The sequence below is a fragment of the Acinonyx jubatus genome, chromosome A1 (assembly GCF_027475565.1).
Source record: "Acinonyx jubatus isolate Ajub_Pintada_27869175 chromosome A1, VMU_Ajub_asm_v1.0, whole genome shotgun sequence".
Lineage (NCBI taxonomy): Eukaryota > Metazoa > Chordata > Mammalia > Carnivora > Felidae > Acinonyx > Acinonyx jubatus.
The window spans coordinates 113216402-113235152 of NC_069380.1; the positions used below are offsets into that span (position 1 = coordinate 113216402).

Genomic DNA, 18751 nt, shown 5'->3' on the forward strand with positions numbered 1-18751 from the left:
AAAGGAAGGCTGGGCCCTGAGCTCAGAATAATCCATGGTATCTACAGTTCAAATTCATTACAGCAGACATTACAAGCATAGCATATATTACCTCCTACTGAATACACATGCACAGGCCTGAAACCCTCCAAGAGCACAGCAAGAATGACTCCCTTTGCCTTGTCTAAACAGGTGAAGGCTGAAAGGAACCATTCTGTTGGGAGAAAATAGGCATGGGGGTGGGGGGGGGGCGGGTAGGGAACATAACTACATCGAAAATATTTATAACAGACCAGGTTGAAATGGGTTTATTCTTGTCTATACGGTCACAAAACCTAACACCTCTTGAACATCCATGAAATTATCTGTAATCCTGACTCCTTGCTTCGCTTTAGTAAGAGTATAGGTAACTCCATAGGCTCTTTTGCCATCAACAGTTCCATGCAAAGTAAGATTCTTTTTGCCCCCTCTTTCATTCAACTCTAGTAAGTTAATTCCAATATGAAAATTTCTATGAAGAGTTCTTAAAATTGTTTCTGAAGAATGTCCCCCCAGAGCAAGAACAAATGTGTAGCTTCCGTTTAAATCTTACCTCTGACAGCATAGTCATGCCCAGTAAATCCAGAATGATGAGGTCATGTCTATCCAGTACCCTCACCTTCCTAGGGTATCCAGTGCCCCTACTGCCTGCAGACGGTAGAGTGGCACACTGTTCTCCCTTCCATCCCTCCCTAAAGAAATCTCTCACTCCCAGCAGCATTAAAACCTGGTTTCTGTAAGCCTTGCCTGTACTAAAGTGCTGTTAAAAGGATGTTTTTTAGATGGGGAGAAAAGGTCTGGGAAGAAGGCCCAGATTCGTAGCCACTCTCTGAACAGAAGGGAAACAGAAGTGCTTCTAACCGGCAAAAGACCATGTCCGTTCCTGCCAGGATTATTCTGTCAGATTCTGTAAACCATCCCCAAGGAGCTGTTTCCATCTGTACAAACGGACAACTAAGGTCCTTGGAAGAACAGATGTGGCCATTCCTTACACAGAAGTAAGGCTTAACATGGGTCTAGTAGTGCGCTGGCTTGAAAACAGCCAACTACGGTGTGACTGAAGACAGGTTGAGTGGAGAAACTCTGCGTGTGGGAGTGTTGTTAGCAGAAAGTGAAGCAGGGAGGAAAAAGGGAGCAGGCATCTCAGTGGAGGGAGTCTCCCCTTGGTTCCGAAGCTGTAGGATTTGCCGGAGCAAGGCCTTGCCTTCTTCCCGGGTCTGAAACAAAATCAGAAAAGTGTTTCAAAGTCTATCCAAGGCTATTCTCAAAAACCAGTTCTAAAATACTGATGTAAAAGTTTCACAGATCAAGGAAGCCTTTCCACTTACCTTCTTACCCATCTTCCACTCTCAGATGATCATAACCATCATACGTTTTGTTTGTTTTTAAATTTATTTTAAGAGAAAGAGCAAAGGCAGGGGAGGGGCAGAGAGACAGGAAGAGAGAACCCCAAGCAGGATCCACACTGTCAACGCAGAGCCCAAGGTGGGGCTCAAACTCGCGAACCGTGAGATCATGACCTGAGCCAAAACCAAGAGTTGAATGCTCAACCGACTGAGCCACCCAGGTGCCTCTTAAACATCATATGTTTGAACCTAAAATCCAAACCCTTGAGCAAAGAACTGCTACTCACATCATTGAATGCACAACACTTTTGGGCACAAGTTGAAGCTTCATCCCACAGCTTGCACTTAAAATAGTACTGTGCCAAATAACGGAAAGCAGTGCTCTCCTCCAAGTGCTCCACTATTTCCTGGATAAGGAAAGCAAGAGTGACTAAGGCGATGAGAATACGATCAGCAACCCAGTTCACATGGTCGTGAAACATACCCCACAGGAGTAGATGTCTTGGATATATTTGATGTAACACTGGGCAGCTTGTTCTGACTCAGTCAACTGTTCATGAAGCCTACAAAATAAATAGGTCTGTAAGTACACATCAGATCTCAGAGCAAGCTAATGGTAAAACGCAAAGCACATGATTAAGACCCAAAAAATGGCAATACAGAGAAAACTACAAGGTTTGACATAAATGGCACACTGGGACCCAGAATAATATTAGTGTCCCAATGTGATGGATACCTCATCAAAACTCAGCCTCGTTCCTCTCCTACTGGTGATGGAGGGGGAGTAGGTAAATACTTATAGTGGACAACACACCTTTGCAAAATTCTCTGATAATACTCTGAGCAAAATTTTAAAAAGACACCAAGCAATTCAGACTTTTTTCTAAGAATTCAGAAAAGAACTGGCAGGAATAAGATTGCATTTAAGACTTGTTTGCCTGCTATTTCTGAGTCATTCCTTATTTCCTTGGGCTTTATCTGGAGGAGGATCAGTACTTAAAGTAGTTTTCCTAGACTGCTTTGACATGAAAATTTCATTCCTTTCAATTCATTCTTGATCCCTTGCCTAACAGGAAAGCAGTTCCCCCTTTAGAGAGGAGTCTCCAGAGTCAAGATGGCTTAACTTCCAGACCAGTATTCACACACCCTGATGCATCTGCACACTCATGTAGGAGGACGATGGGGGCTCTAGAGAGTGCAGGATGAGCCGTACCAGAGAAGCCAGCAGAAATAACAACAGCATTTCATTCTTTTCACTCACTTGGCCAGTTTCACCAGAGCCATTTTCTCCACATCTCCCACGGCGTAAGCTCTCCAATAACACTGTCAAAACAATAAACTGATCACTTTTGACCATTGTCCCATGTGCCATGACCTACCACATAAAGGCTCAAGTCCTACAAGCCTCCCAGAAGTTCAGATTTGCAGAATACAAAGCATTTGTACTAGACTGATAATCCCACTGACAATGTCAGCCGTGCTTTGCTTTTTAGCCTATGCACCTATAAATACTTAAAACTTTCCTAGGTAGATAGATCAACATGAAGGAAAATTAGAGCACAGAGAGACCAACCCTTCATCCAAACAGCACATCTCCATTCAAATTCTCCAGGACCCAAATTCAGGTACCTTTTTGGCTTCTACTAGTTGATTGAGTTTCTCATAACATTCTCCTAAAGCAACCAGCATACGAGAATCATTCGGCCTAAGAAAGAGGAGGAATAGGCAGTCTGAGCAAAGACTTTAAAAAGTTACTAAAGTCCAACCTTGAGGACACACCACCAACAACCACTAATTCAAATCCATGCAGGGATTAGCCTTTAATCCAATACTTCATATAATTACAGTATTTTGTGTTCACAATTATACTACCAACTAACCCATCAGAATATACTGCATAAAAATGACCAAGGAGCATAGGGCAAGTCTACACCCAGGTCTCTAAGAGTGAAAACCATTCATTCACTGTGATTCTTCAGTAGCTATCAAAAGATAAAGTACTAGCCCGTCTCATAACAAACACATCATCAACTGGTCAGATTTACCGAAGCTGATGGGCCCGTCTGTAATAATAAAGGCAGTAAAATGGCATCTTGAGGATTTCATAGGTCTGTCCAAGCCCATACCAGGCTCTGTAGTCCCGTTTATTGACCTCAATGGCATGTCTACGAAACAAAAGAGAGATTGGTAAGAGGGGAGAATCAAGGTTAGAGACTTGCAGGCTCAGGAGAGGCTCCTAACATCAATCTCCTCCACCTCACCACTCAACCAGAAACTCACCTGTATGCCTGAATAGCAGCAGATGTGTTCTTCATTTCCATGTACTCATGTCCCATCAGTGTCCATGCCCCAAGATACCGAGGATTCAATTTCAGTGCTCTCTGGAAATATAAGGCTGCCTTCTCATGCTGAGACCGCAAACTATAGTAATTGCCTGATTGAAAAACAAAAGACATGTAAGTAACTAGAGAGATAAAAATAAAAGTTCCCTAAAATAGCATTCCACAGAGCAGGCATGAAACTATAACTCATTCCCCCAAAGTATTTGCAGAAAAGCCAAAATGTACATGAAGGGAACATCATTATTCCCTTGGGAAATATACTCATCTATCACACATATTGGTTTAAAAAAAAAAAATGTTCCCTAACACTTCAAGTTTTTCTTCAGTTTATTTCATCTGAATATAGCACTTATACATATTTTCTTAACAAAGGATGGGAAATTTCTACAGTTTGGTAGTTTTCCAACTACATTCCCAGGTTTCTAAAGAGGTACTTCAAGGGATAAAAAGGTAGAGCTCTGAGCTCCTCTCTCCCATAAGAATCAAATCAGATCTATCATTGTTGGTCTTGAAAAGAGCAAGTGAGAGCTTTTAGGAATCTGTGGAAGATTTTATTTGCAGAAAGGGTATAAAACCCATTTATCTTAAGTCAACTGGTAAATGGATAAACAAAATATACATATCCAAACAATGGAGTACTACTCAACATTCAAAAGAACTACTGAGGGGTGTCTGGATGGTTTCTCTCTTCCTCTCTCTCTGCCCCTCCCAATTTGTGCACGTGCTGAGCTCTCTCTCAAAATAAATAAATAAACTTAAAAAAAAAAAAAAACTACTGAAATATGCTACAACACTGGTGAATCTCAGAAACAGCTAAGTGAAAGAAGCCAAACAAGACTAAAAACTGCAAGATACCATTCACATGAAAATTTCTAGAAAAGGCAAAATATAGAGATAGAAGGCAAATCTGTGTCTGCTGGGGGATGCAAGAGGGACTGACTGCAAACAGACTCAAGGGAACTTCCAGGGGTGCCAGAATGTTCTAAAATGGATTTATGGTTATGGTTACACAACTGTATACATTTACAAAAACTCCTTGAAGTATAAACTTATGTAAATTATACCTTAATAAGCCTGGTTTTTTTTCAATAAAGCTATTTTTAAAGTTTATTTATTTTTGAGAGAGCAAGGGAGAGGCAGAGAGCAAGGAGAGAGAAACCCAAGCAGGCTCCACGCTGTTAGCACAAAGCCCCAAATGGGACTTGATCTCAAGAATCATAAGATAATGACCTTGAGCTGAGATCAAGAATCAGATGCTTAACCGACTGAGCCACCTAGGAACCTCAGGAATAAATTATTTTTTTAAAAAGATGAATGAATAGATAGAGGGGATTAAGAGGTACACATTTCCAGTTTTAAAATAAGTAAGTCACAGAATGCAAAGTACAGCATAGGGAATACAGTCAATAAATCTGTAGTAACTTTGTATCATGACTAGCTTATCATGGTGAGCATTCAATGATACACAGAATTGTAGAATCTCTATGTTATACACCTGGAACTAATATAACATTATACTTCAATAATAATTTTAAATCCCCACGCATCCTGTTTGTAATGTAGCTATGAAGAAGAATGTTTATAATAGTAAAATAAATAGTCATAAGTGAGAGAGTAGGGAAAGGGAAGATCAGAGCTATATACATCAGCATAGTACATTTCTAGGCCAAAATACTGATCCTCACCCAGGAAGAAGGGTATAGCCCTATATATGCCCTAGCTTCTAAAGGAGTGAGAATGATAGAGATATTAAGGAAGTCAGAATTGGCCAAGTTTTGAGCAAAGATCAAGTACATGAGATTTTTTAAATCTCATTTGGAGCAGCTAAAATATACTAATGATTACAAGTGTGCTGGGCAACTACATTGCTGTAAGTGCTTTGTAGGCATTAATTTATCTAATCTTCATGACAATTACATGAGAGAAGGATCCATTATTATTGCTTTGTGAATGAGAAAACTATAGCAGAGACAGGTTAGGCCCAAAGTCACACAACTAGTTAGTAGTAGAACCGAGATTTAAACTTGGGTAGTCTGGTTCCAGAGTCCAAACTTAACTATGCTATATTGTAGTATAAGCTGTTTCACATAGTACATAAAATGCTGCCTGTCAGACATTGGGACTCCAGAAAAGACAAAGAAGGAAACAATTCACATTGAAACATCAAAGCAGGGGCGCCTGGGTGGCGCAGTCGGTTAAGCGTCCGACTTCAGCCAGGTCACGATCTCGCGGTCCGTGAGTTCGAGCCCCGCATCAGGCTCTGGGCTGATGGCTCAGAGCCTGGAGCCTGTTTCCGATTCTGTGTCTCCCTCTCTCTCTGCCCCTCCCCCGTTCATGCTCTGTCTCTCTCTGTCCCAAAAATAAATAAAAACGTTGAAAAAAAAATTAAAAAAAAAAAAAGAAACATCAAAGCAGATGCAAGGACTAAACCAACAGGAGATCCTTGCGACCATTCTATTCATAAGAATGTTCATTTTCTCTCAGGTCCTCAGGTTTTTTTTTTCTCTCTACCCTTTTTTCTACTTTTACTTCCTCTGAATTGGCTATAATATGAAAGCTGAAGGATATTTTTTTTATCATAAACTAATATTCCTTATTTTTCATTCTTAAAGTAGGTGGGCTGAATTCAACAAACATTTATTGACCATATGTCAGGCACTGTGCTGGGCATTTAACACATATACTGAGGGAAAAAAAAAAAACAGTTCATTAAGGAGTTCACCTCAAATGATTATTAAAAAAACAAGTAACTCTTGTAAATGCAAACTGGTGCAGGCACTCTGGAAAACAGTATGGAGTTTCCTCAAAAAGTTAAAAATAGAATTACCCTACAACCCAGCAATTGCACTACTAGGTATTTATCCAAGGGACAAAGTGTGCTATTTCGAAGGGGCACATGTGCCCCAAAGTTAATAGCAGCACTATCAACAATAGCCAAAGTATGGAAAGAGTCCAAATGTCCATTGACAAATGAATGGATAAAGAAGATGTGGTATATAAATACAATGGAGTATTACTCGGCAGTCAAAAAGAATGAAATCTTGGCATTTGCAACAACGTGGATGGAACTAGAGGGTATTATGCTAAGCAAAATCAGTCAGAGAAAGATAAATATAAGACTTCACTCATATGTGGAATTTAAGTTACAAAACAGAGAAAGGAAGCAAAAAGAATATGAAAACAGGGAGGGGACAAAGCATAAGAGACTTTTAAGTATAGAGAACAAACTGAGGGTTGCCGGAGCGGTTGTGGGGGGCAGGGGGTAGGCTAAATGGGTAAGGGGCATTAAGGAAGACACTTGTTGGGAAGAGCACTGGATGTTACACATAGAGGATGAATCACTGGAATCTACTCCTGAAATCATTATAGCACTATATGTTAACCAACTTAGATGTAAACTTAAAAATAAAAAAATTTTTAAAAATTAAATAAAAAATAATAAAAGCTACTATAAAATCAAAACAAACAAACAAGAAACTCCTAAATCATTGCTCTTCATATGTAAGTCTCTTTTGATTTTAACTGGCATTAAGTGTGGAGGTTTAAAAAAGGATTATTCATTCCTTCTCTCCCCCACCTCTATTTCCTTTCTTCATGTATAGAGCACTGTTATCCAACTGGTTGCCCAGTCACCAATTCCTATTTGTTCTACTTCTTTTTTTTTTTCAACGTTTATTTATTTTTGAGAGACAGAGACAGAGTGTGAGCGGGGGAGGGGCAGAGAGAGAAGGAGACACAGAATCTGAAGCAGGATCCAGGCTCTGAGCTGTGAACACAGAGCCTGATGTGGGGCTTGAACTCACAAACCATGAGATTATTACCTGAGCCGAAGTCGGACACTTAACCAACTGAGCCACCCAGGTGCCCCCTATTTGTTCTACTTCTTAAATACCTTTTAAGTCCAACAGCCTCTCTCCATCCCTGCTGCCAATACTTCAGTGTAGGCTCTCATCATCCCTAGACTGGATTATTCCAAAAATCTGAAAATCTGAGAACATTCATCACTCTGGTTTACATTCCTTCAGAAGACTCCTACTGCCTTCATAATAAAATCCTAATGTTCAGCAAGGCATAAAAGCCTCTTCAAGATAGGGCCCCTTTTTGAACATTCCCACACCATGCTTCCAGATGCTGAGCTACTTCAGGCAGAATGCCTGTTTCATACTTTGGTGCTATACAGGGAATGCCCTTCCGAAGTCAATCCTTTTACTCTCTTACTGAACTGTTTTACTTCTGCCCAGCCTTCAAGCATCACCATCTCAGGAAGACTTCCCTAATAATCACAGGCTAGATTAGATACTGATGTACTCTCTTAGCATCTTAGGTTTACCTCAATCATAACACTCAACCCACTGCATTATAGTTATTTTTTTTTACTAGTCTTCCTCGATGGGCAATAAGGGTAGGTACTGCAAAAGAAAGCACAGGGTGAGGCACCTGGTTGGCACAGTTGGTTAAGCATCCAACTCTTGATCTTGGTTCAGGTCATGATCTCAGGGTTTTTGAGTTTGACCCCTGCACTGGCTCTGTGCTGATGGTATGGAGCCTGCTTGGGATTCTGCCTCTCCTTCTCTTTGCCCCTCCCCAGCTTTTGCTCTCTCTCTCCCTCAAAATAAATACATAAACTTAAAAAAAAAAAAAATGTTCAAAAGATGTTTTCTGAATAAAATGGGATGATGCCCTCACCCTAATGGACTTTATATTTTCTTTATAATGTTCTGATATTGAAAAGATCATTTATTCTTATTCTCACCTATGTTCCAATAGAACCTATTACATTTTGGGGCGCCTGGGTGGCTCAGTCGGTTAAGCGTCTGACTTCGGCTCAGGTCATGATCTCACGGTTCGTGGGTTCGAGCCCTGCATCGGGCTCTGTGCTGACATCTCAGAGTCCTGGAGCCTGTTTCAGATTCTGTGTCTCCCTCTCTCTCTGCCCCTCCCCCACTTGCACTCTGTTTCCCTCTGTCTCAAAAATAAACATTAAAAAAAAATTAAAAAAAAAAACCTATTATTTTTTTTAAATGTTTATTTGTTTGGGTAGGGGGAGAGAGAGCCAGCACATGCATGAGCGGAGGAGGGACATTCGAGAGAGGGAGGGAGAGAGAAGATCCCAAGCGAGTTCTGTACTGTCAGCACAGAGCCTCACATGGGGCTCAATCTCACAAACTGTGAGATCATGACCTGAGCTAAAATCCAGAGTCAGAAGCTCAAATGACTGAGCCCCCCAGGCACCCCAGGACCTATTACATTTTTTTTTTAATGTTTTATTTATTTTTGAGCGAGAAAGAGCACAAGCAGGGGAGGGGCAGAAAGAGAGGGAGACAGGGTATCCAAAGGGGGCTCTGCACTGACAGCAGTGAGCCAGATGTGGAGCTCGAACTCATAAACCATGAAATCATGACCTGACCTGAAGTTGGATGCTCAACCAACCGAGCCACCCAAGCACCCTAGGGCCTATTATATTTTTTAACGCTTATTTCCCACAATGAACTACAACTTACTCAAGGGCTAATAATATTAAATTAATGGATAGAAATTCTATCAGTTTACTAACAACTTCCTGACCTAGAAAGATATGAATGTACGATCTCAACGCCAGGTCACCAAACACCCAGGAAGGGGGATTTCCCTTTCATTTCCAGGGAACCTGGGCTTTCTGTCACAAACAACCAAGCTTACTTTTATCCAAATGTGGCCACTGATATGTTTATGTCAATTGATGATAAGGTCACAATAAGTGTGGTAGAGTACAAAGGGCATGGTTCTCAACCACGGATGATTCTCAACCACAGATGATTATGACCCCAAGAGTTGGCAATATCTGCAAACATTTTTGGTTGTCACTACCGGGGGAAGAGGGTTATTGCCATCTAGTGGGTAGAGGCTAGCGATACTGCTAACACCCTCAATGTACAGGACGGCCCCCAACACACACAAAAAAATTATCAGTCCAAAATGTCAAAAGTACAAAGATTGAAATACCCCTATAACGAAGAAAGAGGTTTTCTGATTTGTTTTCATAGGATTGGAAATTCTTTTTTTGTTTGTTTGTTTGTTTGTTTTACTTTAGAGAGAGAGACAGCATGAGCAGGTGAGACGGTCAGAGGAGAGAGAGAACTTTAAGCAGGCTCCACACTCAGTGAGAGCCCAATGCAGGGCTCAGTCTTACAACTGTGAGATCATGACCTGAGCCAAAATCAAGAGTCAGATGCTTAACCGATTAAGCCACATAGATGCCCCTAGGATTGGAAATTCTTATAAGCTTTTTAGTAATATTAAGGTTAAAATATACACATTTTGATCCAACCTTCACTGCTAGGAATGGATCACATGGATGATAGTTGAATAAACATGAAAAAATAAATGTACACATACAAAGATGTTTCCTGAAACTATTTTTATATTAATAAATAGTGGCCACAACTTATACAATAGAAAATGGTTAAATAAAAATAAAAATGGTACATCTATGAAATAAAATACTGAATAGCCATCAAAAATAATACAAATCTTCATGTACTAAATAAAAAAATGAGAAAGCTTACTGTTAATATTTTTAAAAAGGAAAAGTTACAGAGCAGTGTGTATAATGATACAGTTTTTGCAAGCAAGTTATACATACGCATGCACCCACACACACATTTTTAGCATTCACATGTATTCACATAGAAAAACATTCTGGAGTCATGCTCACCAAATAATCTAGGGGGTGGGATTACACTGTGCTTTTACATTCTATAGTATATATTTTGTTATCTTTGACACTTTTAAATGTTTATTTATTTTTCAGAGAGAGAGTGCAAGCGGAGGAGGGGCAGAGAGAGAGGGAGATAGAGGATCCGAAGTGGGCTCTGTGCTGACAGCAGAGTGCCCGATTTGGGGCTCAAACTCATGACCTGAGCCATAGTCGGATGCTTGACCAACTGAGCTACCCAGGCACCCCTCTTTGACACTTTTAATTGTTATTTTTTACATTTGTATTACTTACAGTAAAAATAAATCTTAAAAGAAAAAAAGTAGTGACTCTTACCAATTACACAGCATGTTTCCACACGATATTTATCAATCTCACAGAGGTTGTGAGCCAGGTAACTCAACTCTGATTTCATGCTCTAGAAGAAAACGGAAAGACAATCTAAGCATGAGTTAAGGAACCCCCTAGCTAATGCAACTTGTGACAATCCAACCCAAGAGATTAAAGCACAAAAGAGCTTGATCAATTCTAAGCAAAGGAAGCAGCTCACCCTGACATAAAGAAGGTTGGAGAATGTGTCCATATTTTCAATCCTGTATGGGTCTTGTTTCCTTAGTTCATTAAAAATAGAGAGGGCTTTGTCAATATCTGCAGGAAAAAAAGGTAAGAAAGTTTAGAAAACAACATAGTGCTACATTCAGGATTTGATGGTATTTCATTGTCCTTATTCACTCACCTCTGATATTGTGATAGGCAACTGCAATTTGGGAAACAATATATGAGCTCTTAGAGAAGCCCACATCAATGAGATTCTGATACTTTTGCAGGGCCTCCTCTATCAACTGCAACTCTGTGTATATATGAGCCAGAAAAAACTCTTTCATCCAGGTGTCTGGCAAAGACAGGAACTTCAGCTGCCAGCAGGAGAGAGAGGGACACACTTAATATACTTTGACCTCTCTCTCAAATGAACATCAAGGAACTGTCTTTTTGTCTAAAGAAATTTATCACCAAAACTTTAGGAGAGCACATAACAAACAGAGGGCAGTTCAATTAAGTGAACAGGACTTACAAGCACAATAGGGAGGAATGACCAAATTAAGGAAGACTTCAGAGAAAAGCCTAGTATTTCAGGTGAATCTTATAGGATAGGTAGAACTTGAAAAGAAAAAAAGAGAGAGGAAGAAGAAAAAAAGATAACACTCTAGGCAGGGCAACAACATCAATAGAGGCAAAACAATCCTGAGTGTGAATGAATAGGATGAGGAAACTAGCTTAGTTTGAGAGGAGGCTATGTGTTCAAAAATAGTGAAAAAAATAAGACTGAATGGGTAGGGCAGGTCCTATGGCGAAACAGGAAGTGGGATCCAATAGGAAACCACTGAAATTTTTGGCAAGAGAACGACACAATGACATGGGTGTTTTAAGAGTAAGTGTGAAAACGTATGCACGATAGCATAGGAATGGGAGTGTACAAATGGAAAAACTATAAGTAATCCAAATCTGAGATGAAAACCAAGATGGCAAAGAAAACCAAAAGAGATGCATGCAAGAAGGAGACCATGGCAATGTCTGGTGACTGACTAGATAAAAGGAGATAAGAGAAAGAGAAGAACAAATCTACTGATGAGGCATCAAGACTGGGTATCTTGAGAAATAGTGATGGTATCAAGGGAGTCTATCAAGCTGGGAGGAAGAAAGAATTTGGTAGGCAAGATCAGAAACTTGGTTTTGCATATTTTGAGTTCAGAGAAAAAACAAACTTTTAATGAAAGTCTATTAGGCAGTTAGAGATAATAAATAGGAGTAAGTCAAGATAAGACTTCAGACCCAGATTTAGTAGCATGTATCATTATTGGGGGAAATCGACCAGCCTTCAGTTCTTTAGAGCCAACAAAAGCAAGTGTATTATCAATTCCATTAACTGCTGCAGAATGGCAAAATAAACTCTATAGACAATGTCCTATAATAATAATTAATAAAATGATTGCAGTTTATAAAGCAATTTCATATACTTTAATTCATTAAATAACAAATTTCTAAATCTCTACAAAGTCCTAGGACAGCTCAGCGGAGACCTTAAAAATGTTTTTAATACAATCCTTGATATCAGAGAAACCTTTCCTATGGCATCTTTGGAATGAGGAAAAAAAAGTATAATAGCATTTAGTCTATAAAGCAAGTCACAGTAAAATGTGAATGTGAATCATGAAATAATGAAAAGATATTCTAACATAACTAGACACATATCCGACAGCAACCACCAAACAAGAGCCAGACATGAGTCTTTCAAACAAAGACCAAAATTCCAGCAATGAAAGAGACTAGAGAAGAAGCAAAGATGTAACTACAAAGGTTTAGCAAACCTCTCTCTTCCCAGCCCATTACAGAATTACATTAAGACTTGGAGCAGAGGGTCTTTCACATAGCTCCTCTCAATTTACCATCTCTTTGTCCGTAATTAAATTACAGAGTTCTAGCCAGGCTCCCCAGTGCAAAGGCAAAACATGAGTAGCCTCCACAAACACATCAATAGCCTCTTTCACCAGGTCCAGTTTTCGAAGCACCACACCATATCTAGGAAAGAGACAATCACAGAAGTTAATGTTTCATAACACATCCCTTCCACTCTGGAGAAAATGTTATAGAAGGATCGAAATTACTCTACCACTTACAGATAAAGGCCAAATCCATCAAGTTCCCGAGCCTGGTGTTTTTTGCTAAGTTCCACTCTCAATTCTCTAAGTGCCTCATTTTTAACTTGTCCTTTCTCCAGGGGACCTAGGAAAGGAACCAAATCTCAGATCTAAGGAAAGACTGCCAATCTTCATTTCACGGACCTAGACATTCCCCTTGACATCAACCAAAGTTACACCTGGAACTTCCAGCAAATACTCAGAAGTGGCCAACAATACCTTACACAATCCACTTTATTCCAGAAATTACCACTGATAACTGGTCTACAGTCATATTTTGCTAGGCCCACAAAGGTTTTTAAAACTTTAAAATAATGATCAGTGTTTAAAAAGCAGAAGTCTCAACTAAAAAGCTGAATTTCCAGTTTCAGTTCCCAAAGAATGAGGTAGGGCCAAGGGAAGAAAGCCTTGACTACACTAGGCCCACATTTCCTCAAGAGAGCTGTCAGCAGGGCTGGGTAACAAGCAGGTTACAAGTTACCAAGTTGTGCTCCCCAATTTGCAACAGTCCTCCTAAGTCTACTTCACACCTTTATATTACCTGCCTGGCTCATATAGGCATTTGATTATGCAACCCCTGCTTTCATCCAAAAGGTAAGATAAAGAGATCCATACCTAGACTATCAACTGTTTCATCATCCTTCTTCTTTTCTCCAGACTGTAAGAGAAAAATCAACAAATTGGTCTTTTCTCAGTTTATTTTGAAACTCATTCTAAAACTAGCAGTCTGGTGGCGCCTGGGTGGCTCAGTTAAGCAACTGACTTCGGCTCAGGTCAAGATCTTGCCGTTTGTGGGTTCGGGCCCCGCGCTGGGCTCTGTGTTGACAGCCCAGAGCCTGGAGCCTGCTTCAGATTCTGTGTCTCCCTCTCTCTCTGTTCTTCCCCTGCTCATTCTCTGTCTCTGTCTCTCAAAAATAAATAAAAACATTAAAAAAAATTAAAATAAAATAAATTAAAATAAAATAAAACAAAACAAAATAAAAATAAAACTAGGAGTCTGATTCTAGCTAAAGGGTCCAAGTCCAACCAAAATGTCAACTACTACTGGTCACTACTTTTAAACAATAATTCAGGGGCTCCCACTGTCCAAATCTGGAATAATTTGAGCATTGACATAATTTATAAGCACAGTAATGAATTACAAACAATTACAAATATAAGAATCCTTGAATTCATACTGATGGTAAATAAATGGGGATGGTGAGGGAAAACTCTTGCATAGAGTAGAATGCCAAGTGGCTAGTAGCAAATGTGGAGAGAATACTGGAGTGGAAAATCATTATTTTGCAATATCATTGTAAAGAATACTTCAGGCAAGAATTAACAATGGATTTCTTGACTAATGAATATATATTAATGTTTATTTATTTTTGAGAGAGAGACAGAGTGCAAGCGGGAGAGGGGCAGAGAAAGACACAGACATAGAACCTGAAGCAGGCTCCAGGCTCTGTACTATCAGCACAGAGCCAGACATGGGGCTCGAATCATGAATGGTGAGATCGTGACCTGAGCCGAAGTCTGATACCCAATTGACTGAGCCACCCAGGTGCCGCTTGACTAATGAATATTTAGGTTATTGACATATTATGGCTATTACAAAAAATACTTTAATAAATAGCCCTGTTCATATATCATTGTGCACATATTGAGCCCCGTGTTGGGCTTGCATTGGGATTCTCTCTCTCCTCTCTCTGCTCCTCTCCTGCTTATGCTGTCTCTCAAAATAAATTTTTAAAAATTAAAAAATTTAAGGGGTGCCTGGATGGCACAGTCGGTTGAGCATCCAGCTTCGGCTCAGGTCATGAACTGGCAGTGTGTGGGTTCGAGCCCTGCGTCGGGCTCTGGGCTGACAGCTCAAAGTCTGGAGCCTGCTTCCGATTCAGTGCTTCTCTCTTTCTCTGTTCCTCTTTCTCTCAAAAATAAATAAGATTTAAAATTAAAAAAAAAAAAATTTTTAATGTTTATTATTTTTGAAAGACAGAGACAGAATGCAAGCAGGGGAGGAGCAGAGAGAGAGGGAGACACAGAATTTGAAGCAGGCTCCAGGCTCCGAGCTGTCAGCAGAGAGCCTGACATGGGGCTCAAACCCAACAGGCCTCAAGATCATGACCTGAGCTGAAGTTGGCAGCTTAACCAACTGAGCCACCCAGGTGCCCCAAAGTTTTTTAAAAATTAAAAAAAAAAGGGGCGCCTGGGTGGCGCAGTCGGTTAAGCGTCCGACTTCAGCCAGGTCACAATCTCGCGGTCCGTGAGTTCGAACCCCGCGTCAGGCTCTGGGCTGATGGCTCAGAGCCTGGAGCCTGTTTCCGATTCTGTGTCTTTCTCTCTCTACCCCTCCCCCGTTCATGCTCTGTCTCTCTCTATCCCAAAAATAAATAAACGTTGAAAAAAAAAATTTTTTTAATTAAAAAAAAAATTAATAAATAAAAAAATAAAAATAGGGAGCCTAGTGCCTATTTTATCAGTAATGAATATTATCAATTTTTTTAAGGATTTTATTTTTTTAAGTAATCTCTACACCCAATCTGGGTGGGCTCGAACTCACAACCCTGAGATCAAGAGTCACATGCTCCACCAACTGAGCCAGCCATGGACTCCTATCAATATTTTTAATATTTTCCGGGCACCTGGGTGGCTCAGTCGGTTGGACGTCCGACTTCGGCTCAGGTCATGATCTCGCGGTTTGTCAGTTTGAGCCCCACATCGGGCTCTATGCTGACAGCTTCGAGCCTAGGGCCTGCTTCAGATTCTGTGTCTCCGTCTCTCTCTGCCCTTCCCCCCCAACTTGTGCTCTCTATCAAAAATAAATAAAATGTAATAAAAAATATTTTTAATATTTTCTTCTATATTGCCACTTTTTAATTTTATTTATGACATCCTCTTTATTACTGTTAAGTATTTATAAAGTATATTTAGCAAGTAGACTACTGCTCAACTATTTAAAAGATTAAACTTTTCCCCTTTCGTTCTACATATGGATGCCTCATGGAAGGCAGATGACATCTTAAAATGGCCCTCACCAGATATCTAGAATACATGTATAGAAAATAGGCTTTTTTGCTATTGCAGCCATGCAGGAAATGTGCTGCCCGATCATACTCTTTAACATCAAAGTAGGCTTTGGCCAGGGTATAAGCGTCCATATCCTGGGCGTCCTCCTAGAAGAGAGACAAGTTTTTATAAGTGGTTGGGAACAAGACAACAAAAATTCAAATTCAAGAAGCATATTCATTAATTTCAAGATGTAAGAAAAAGTATTTTCTTCCTCCCCAAAACCTAGCATATACGTGTGTGTAGATATGTATACATATTTACATATACATAGAAATGTAAATTACTTTTGTATATTTGTCTTATTACACACTAAGGTCATTGAACTTTTTTCAAAATAAAAAGTTGGGAAAAACTAAAAATTTTAAAAACTGAACCAAGACACTCAGAAAGTTGTACTAGTTCTTTAAATGAGGTGCGAAGGTGCACAGGCTTTAGTGTTAGGGAACTGGATTCAAATTCTGATTCCTTGATTTCCTGGTTTCATGACATTAGTAGGGAAGTTACTTAGTTTCTCTGAGAACTCATTTTTTCATGGGTAAAATGGAGCAAATAATACACATTTGATGAGGAAAAAGTGGAAAAGTCATGGAAAATGTCTAGCATTAATATCTGACATTTGCTTCCTTTTCCACGCTTTCAAAATGTACAGAAATGCAACATACTGTGCAATTAGTTTTATTTATACTTCAAAAAAGTTTTGACATGTTAGTATTGCAAAAAGTATAGAACACAGTCATAATTCTGTATATAAATGAAATGATGCACATTTAAGTTAATAAAGCATACAATCTCCCAAATTCTAGGGGTAAGTCGATTAAATCTTCATTTGCTACATTTTCCTCATCCTTCTTGGCCCAAATATTACTTGAACAAAACTGGAACCAAAACATGTTCAGTGTTTTCTTCATTGAATTAATAAATCCTAAATGTATTCATTCAACTTAGGAGTCTAGTGGCCTTTTTCACATGTCTTCATCAATTCCTTATTTCTTCACCCACCTCCTCTCACATGCATTATACCTTCTGACGTCAGAAACCTTCACTATTTTTAAGAGTGTGTGTGTGGGAATGCAAGCTGGTGCAGCCACTCTGGAAAACAATATGGAGGTTCCTCAAAAAACTAAAATAGAACTACCCTACGACTCAGCAATTGCACTACTAGGCATTTATCCACGGGATACAGGTGTGCTGTTTCAAATGGACACGTGCACCCCCTGTGTTTATAGCAGCACTATCAACAATAGCCAAAGTATGGAAAGAGCCCAAATGTCTATCGATGGATGAATGGATAAAGAAGATGTGGTATATATGTACAGTGGAGTATTACTCGGCAATCAAAAAGAATGAAATCTTGCCATTTGCCACTAGGTGGATGGAATTGGAGGGCATTATGCTAAGTGAAATTAGAGAAAGACAAAAATCATATGACTTCACTCATATGAGGACTTTAAGAGACAAAACAGATGAACATAAGGGAAGGGAAACAAAAATAATATAAAAACAGGGAGGGGGACAAAACAGAAGAGACTCATAAATATGGAGAACAAACTGTGGGTTACTGGAGGGGTTGTGGGAGGGGGGATGGGCTAAATGGGTAAAGGGCACTAAGGAATCTACTCTTGAAATCATTGTTGCACTATATGCTAACTAATTTGGATGTAAATTTTAAAAAATAAAAAATTAAATAAAAAAAAGTGTGTGGAGGGGAGGGGAATCAAGAAATGGCATCTTCAGGAGAAACAAAATGGATTGTGACAATTATTCAAACCACACAGACTATGTAAAAATACCTTCTGTAGATCAAACATAAAATATATTCCTATCTTATATAATTCTAGCAATATCCACTTAAGGTAGATACTATTATTATCCGCATTTCACAGATGAAAGTTGCCAAAAGTCCCTAGTGTAGCTGAGATTTGAACCCAGAGCTATCTGAATCCAAAACCAGTTTTACATTGTTGTTAAAACCTTTGATTCTTCTCATCGTTAGGAACATTGTCTAGGCTAGGCTATCAAACTTAAAAGGCTGAAATCTTAAGCAAGGATTGTTTACTAATTCTCTCCAGCTTAAGTAAAGCACCACCAAATCTTTACAAAGATCAACAAAACCACACAGATAAAAATCGCTGAAAACATCCAGCTCTTTAAAAGCTTTAATTCTCTCTACAAACATTCCTGCTAAGCAGGACGGGATACACCATAACCCTTCGGGTTGGTGGGGAGCGCTCACAGTGATGGAAGGGCTTACCTCTGTAATAGGCGGCGGCGGCTGCAGCTCGGCCAGAGGCAAGGCAGGGAGCGAGAAGGCCAACTCCGCGGACCTGGAACACCCAAACTGAATTAATTCCAACAAGCCCCAAAGGCCAAGGATCCAAACCCAGTCTCTTCCGACCCTGACGTCTCACCATTTACTACTGTGCAGTAGACCCCGCTCCCGGGTAAGGCCCGCGATGAGTAGTAGCTGCTTCTTTATTTCTCGCAAATTTGAGAAATCGCTGCTCGATGACAGCACCGGCATCACCGGAGCAGCCATAGGGACTACAGAGGGACTCGCAGCCATTTTCCTGACTCGCCACTCCAACCAATCACCAGCGATAA

General features: G+C 39.8%; 1 protein-coding gene across 1 annotated transcript; it reads right to left on the bottom strand.

Annotated features, from left to right (window-relative positions):
- Window positions 1-271: 271 nt before the first annotated feature.
- CDC23 (cell division cycle 23) lies at window positions 272-18751 on the bottom strand. Its single transcript, XM_015064414.1, has 16 exons — window positions 18559-18751; window positions 18402-18474; window positions 16117-16254; window positions 13712-13754; window positions 13076-13181; window positions 12845-12977; window positions 11137-11314; window positions 10951-11048; window positions 10737-10818; window positions 3645-3798; window positions 3410-3529; window positions 2994-3069; window positions 2626-2687; window positions 1849-1927; window positions 1652-1771; window positions 272-1235 (listed from the first exon to the last, which is right to left on the bottom strand). The coding sequence occupies exons 1-16, from the start codon at window positions 18711-18713 to the stop codon at window positions 1065-1067; spliced, it is 1788 nt and encodes a 595-aa protein (XP_014919900.1). The 5' UTR covers window positions 18714-18751; the 3' UTR covers window positions 272-1064.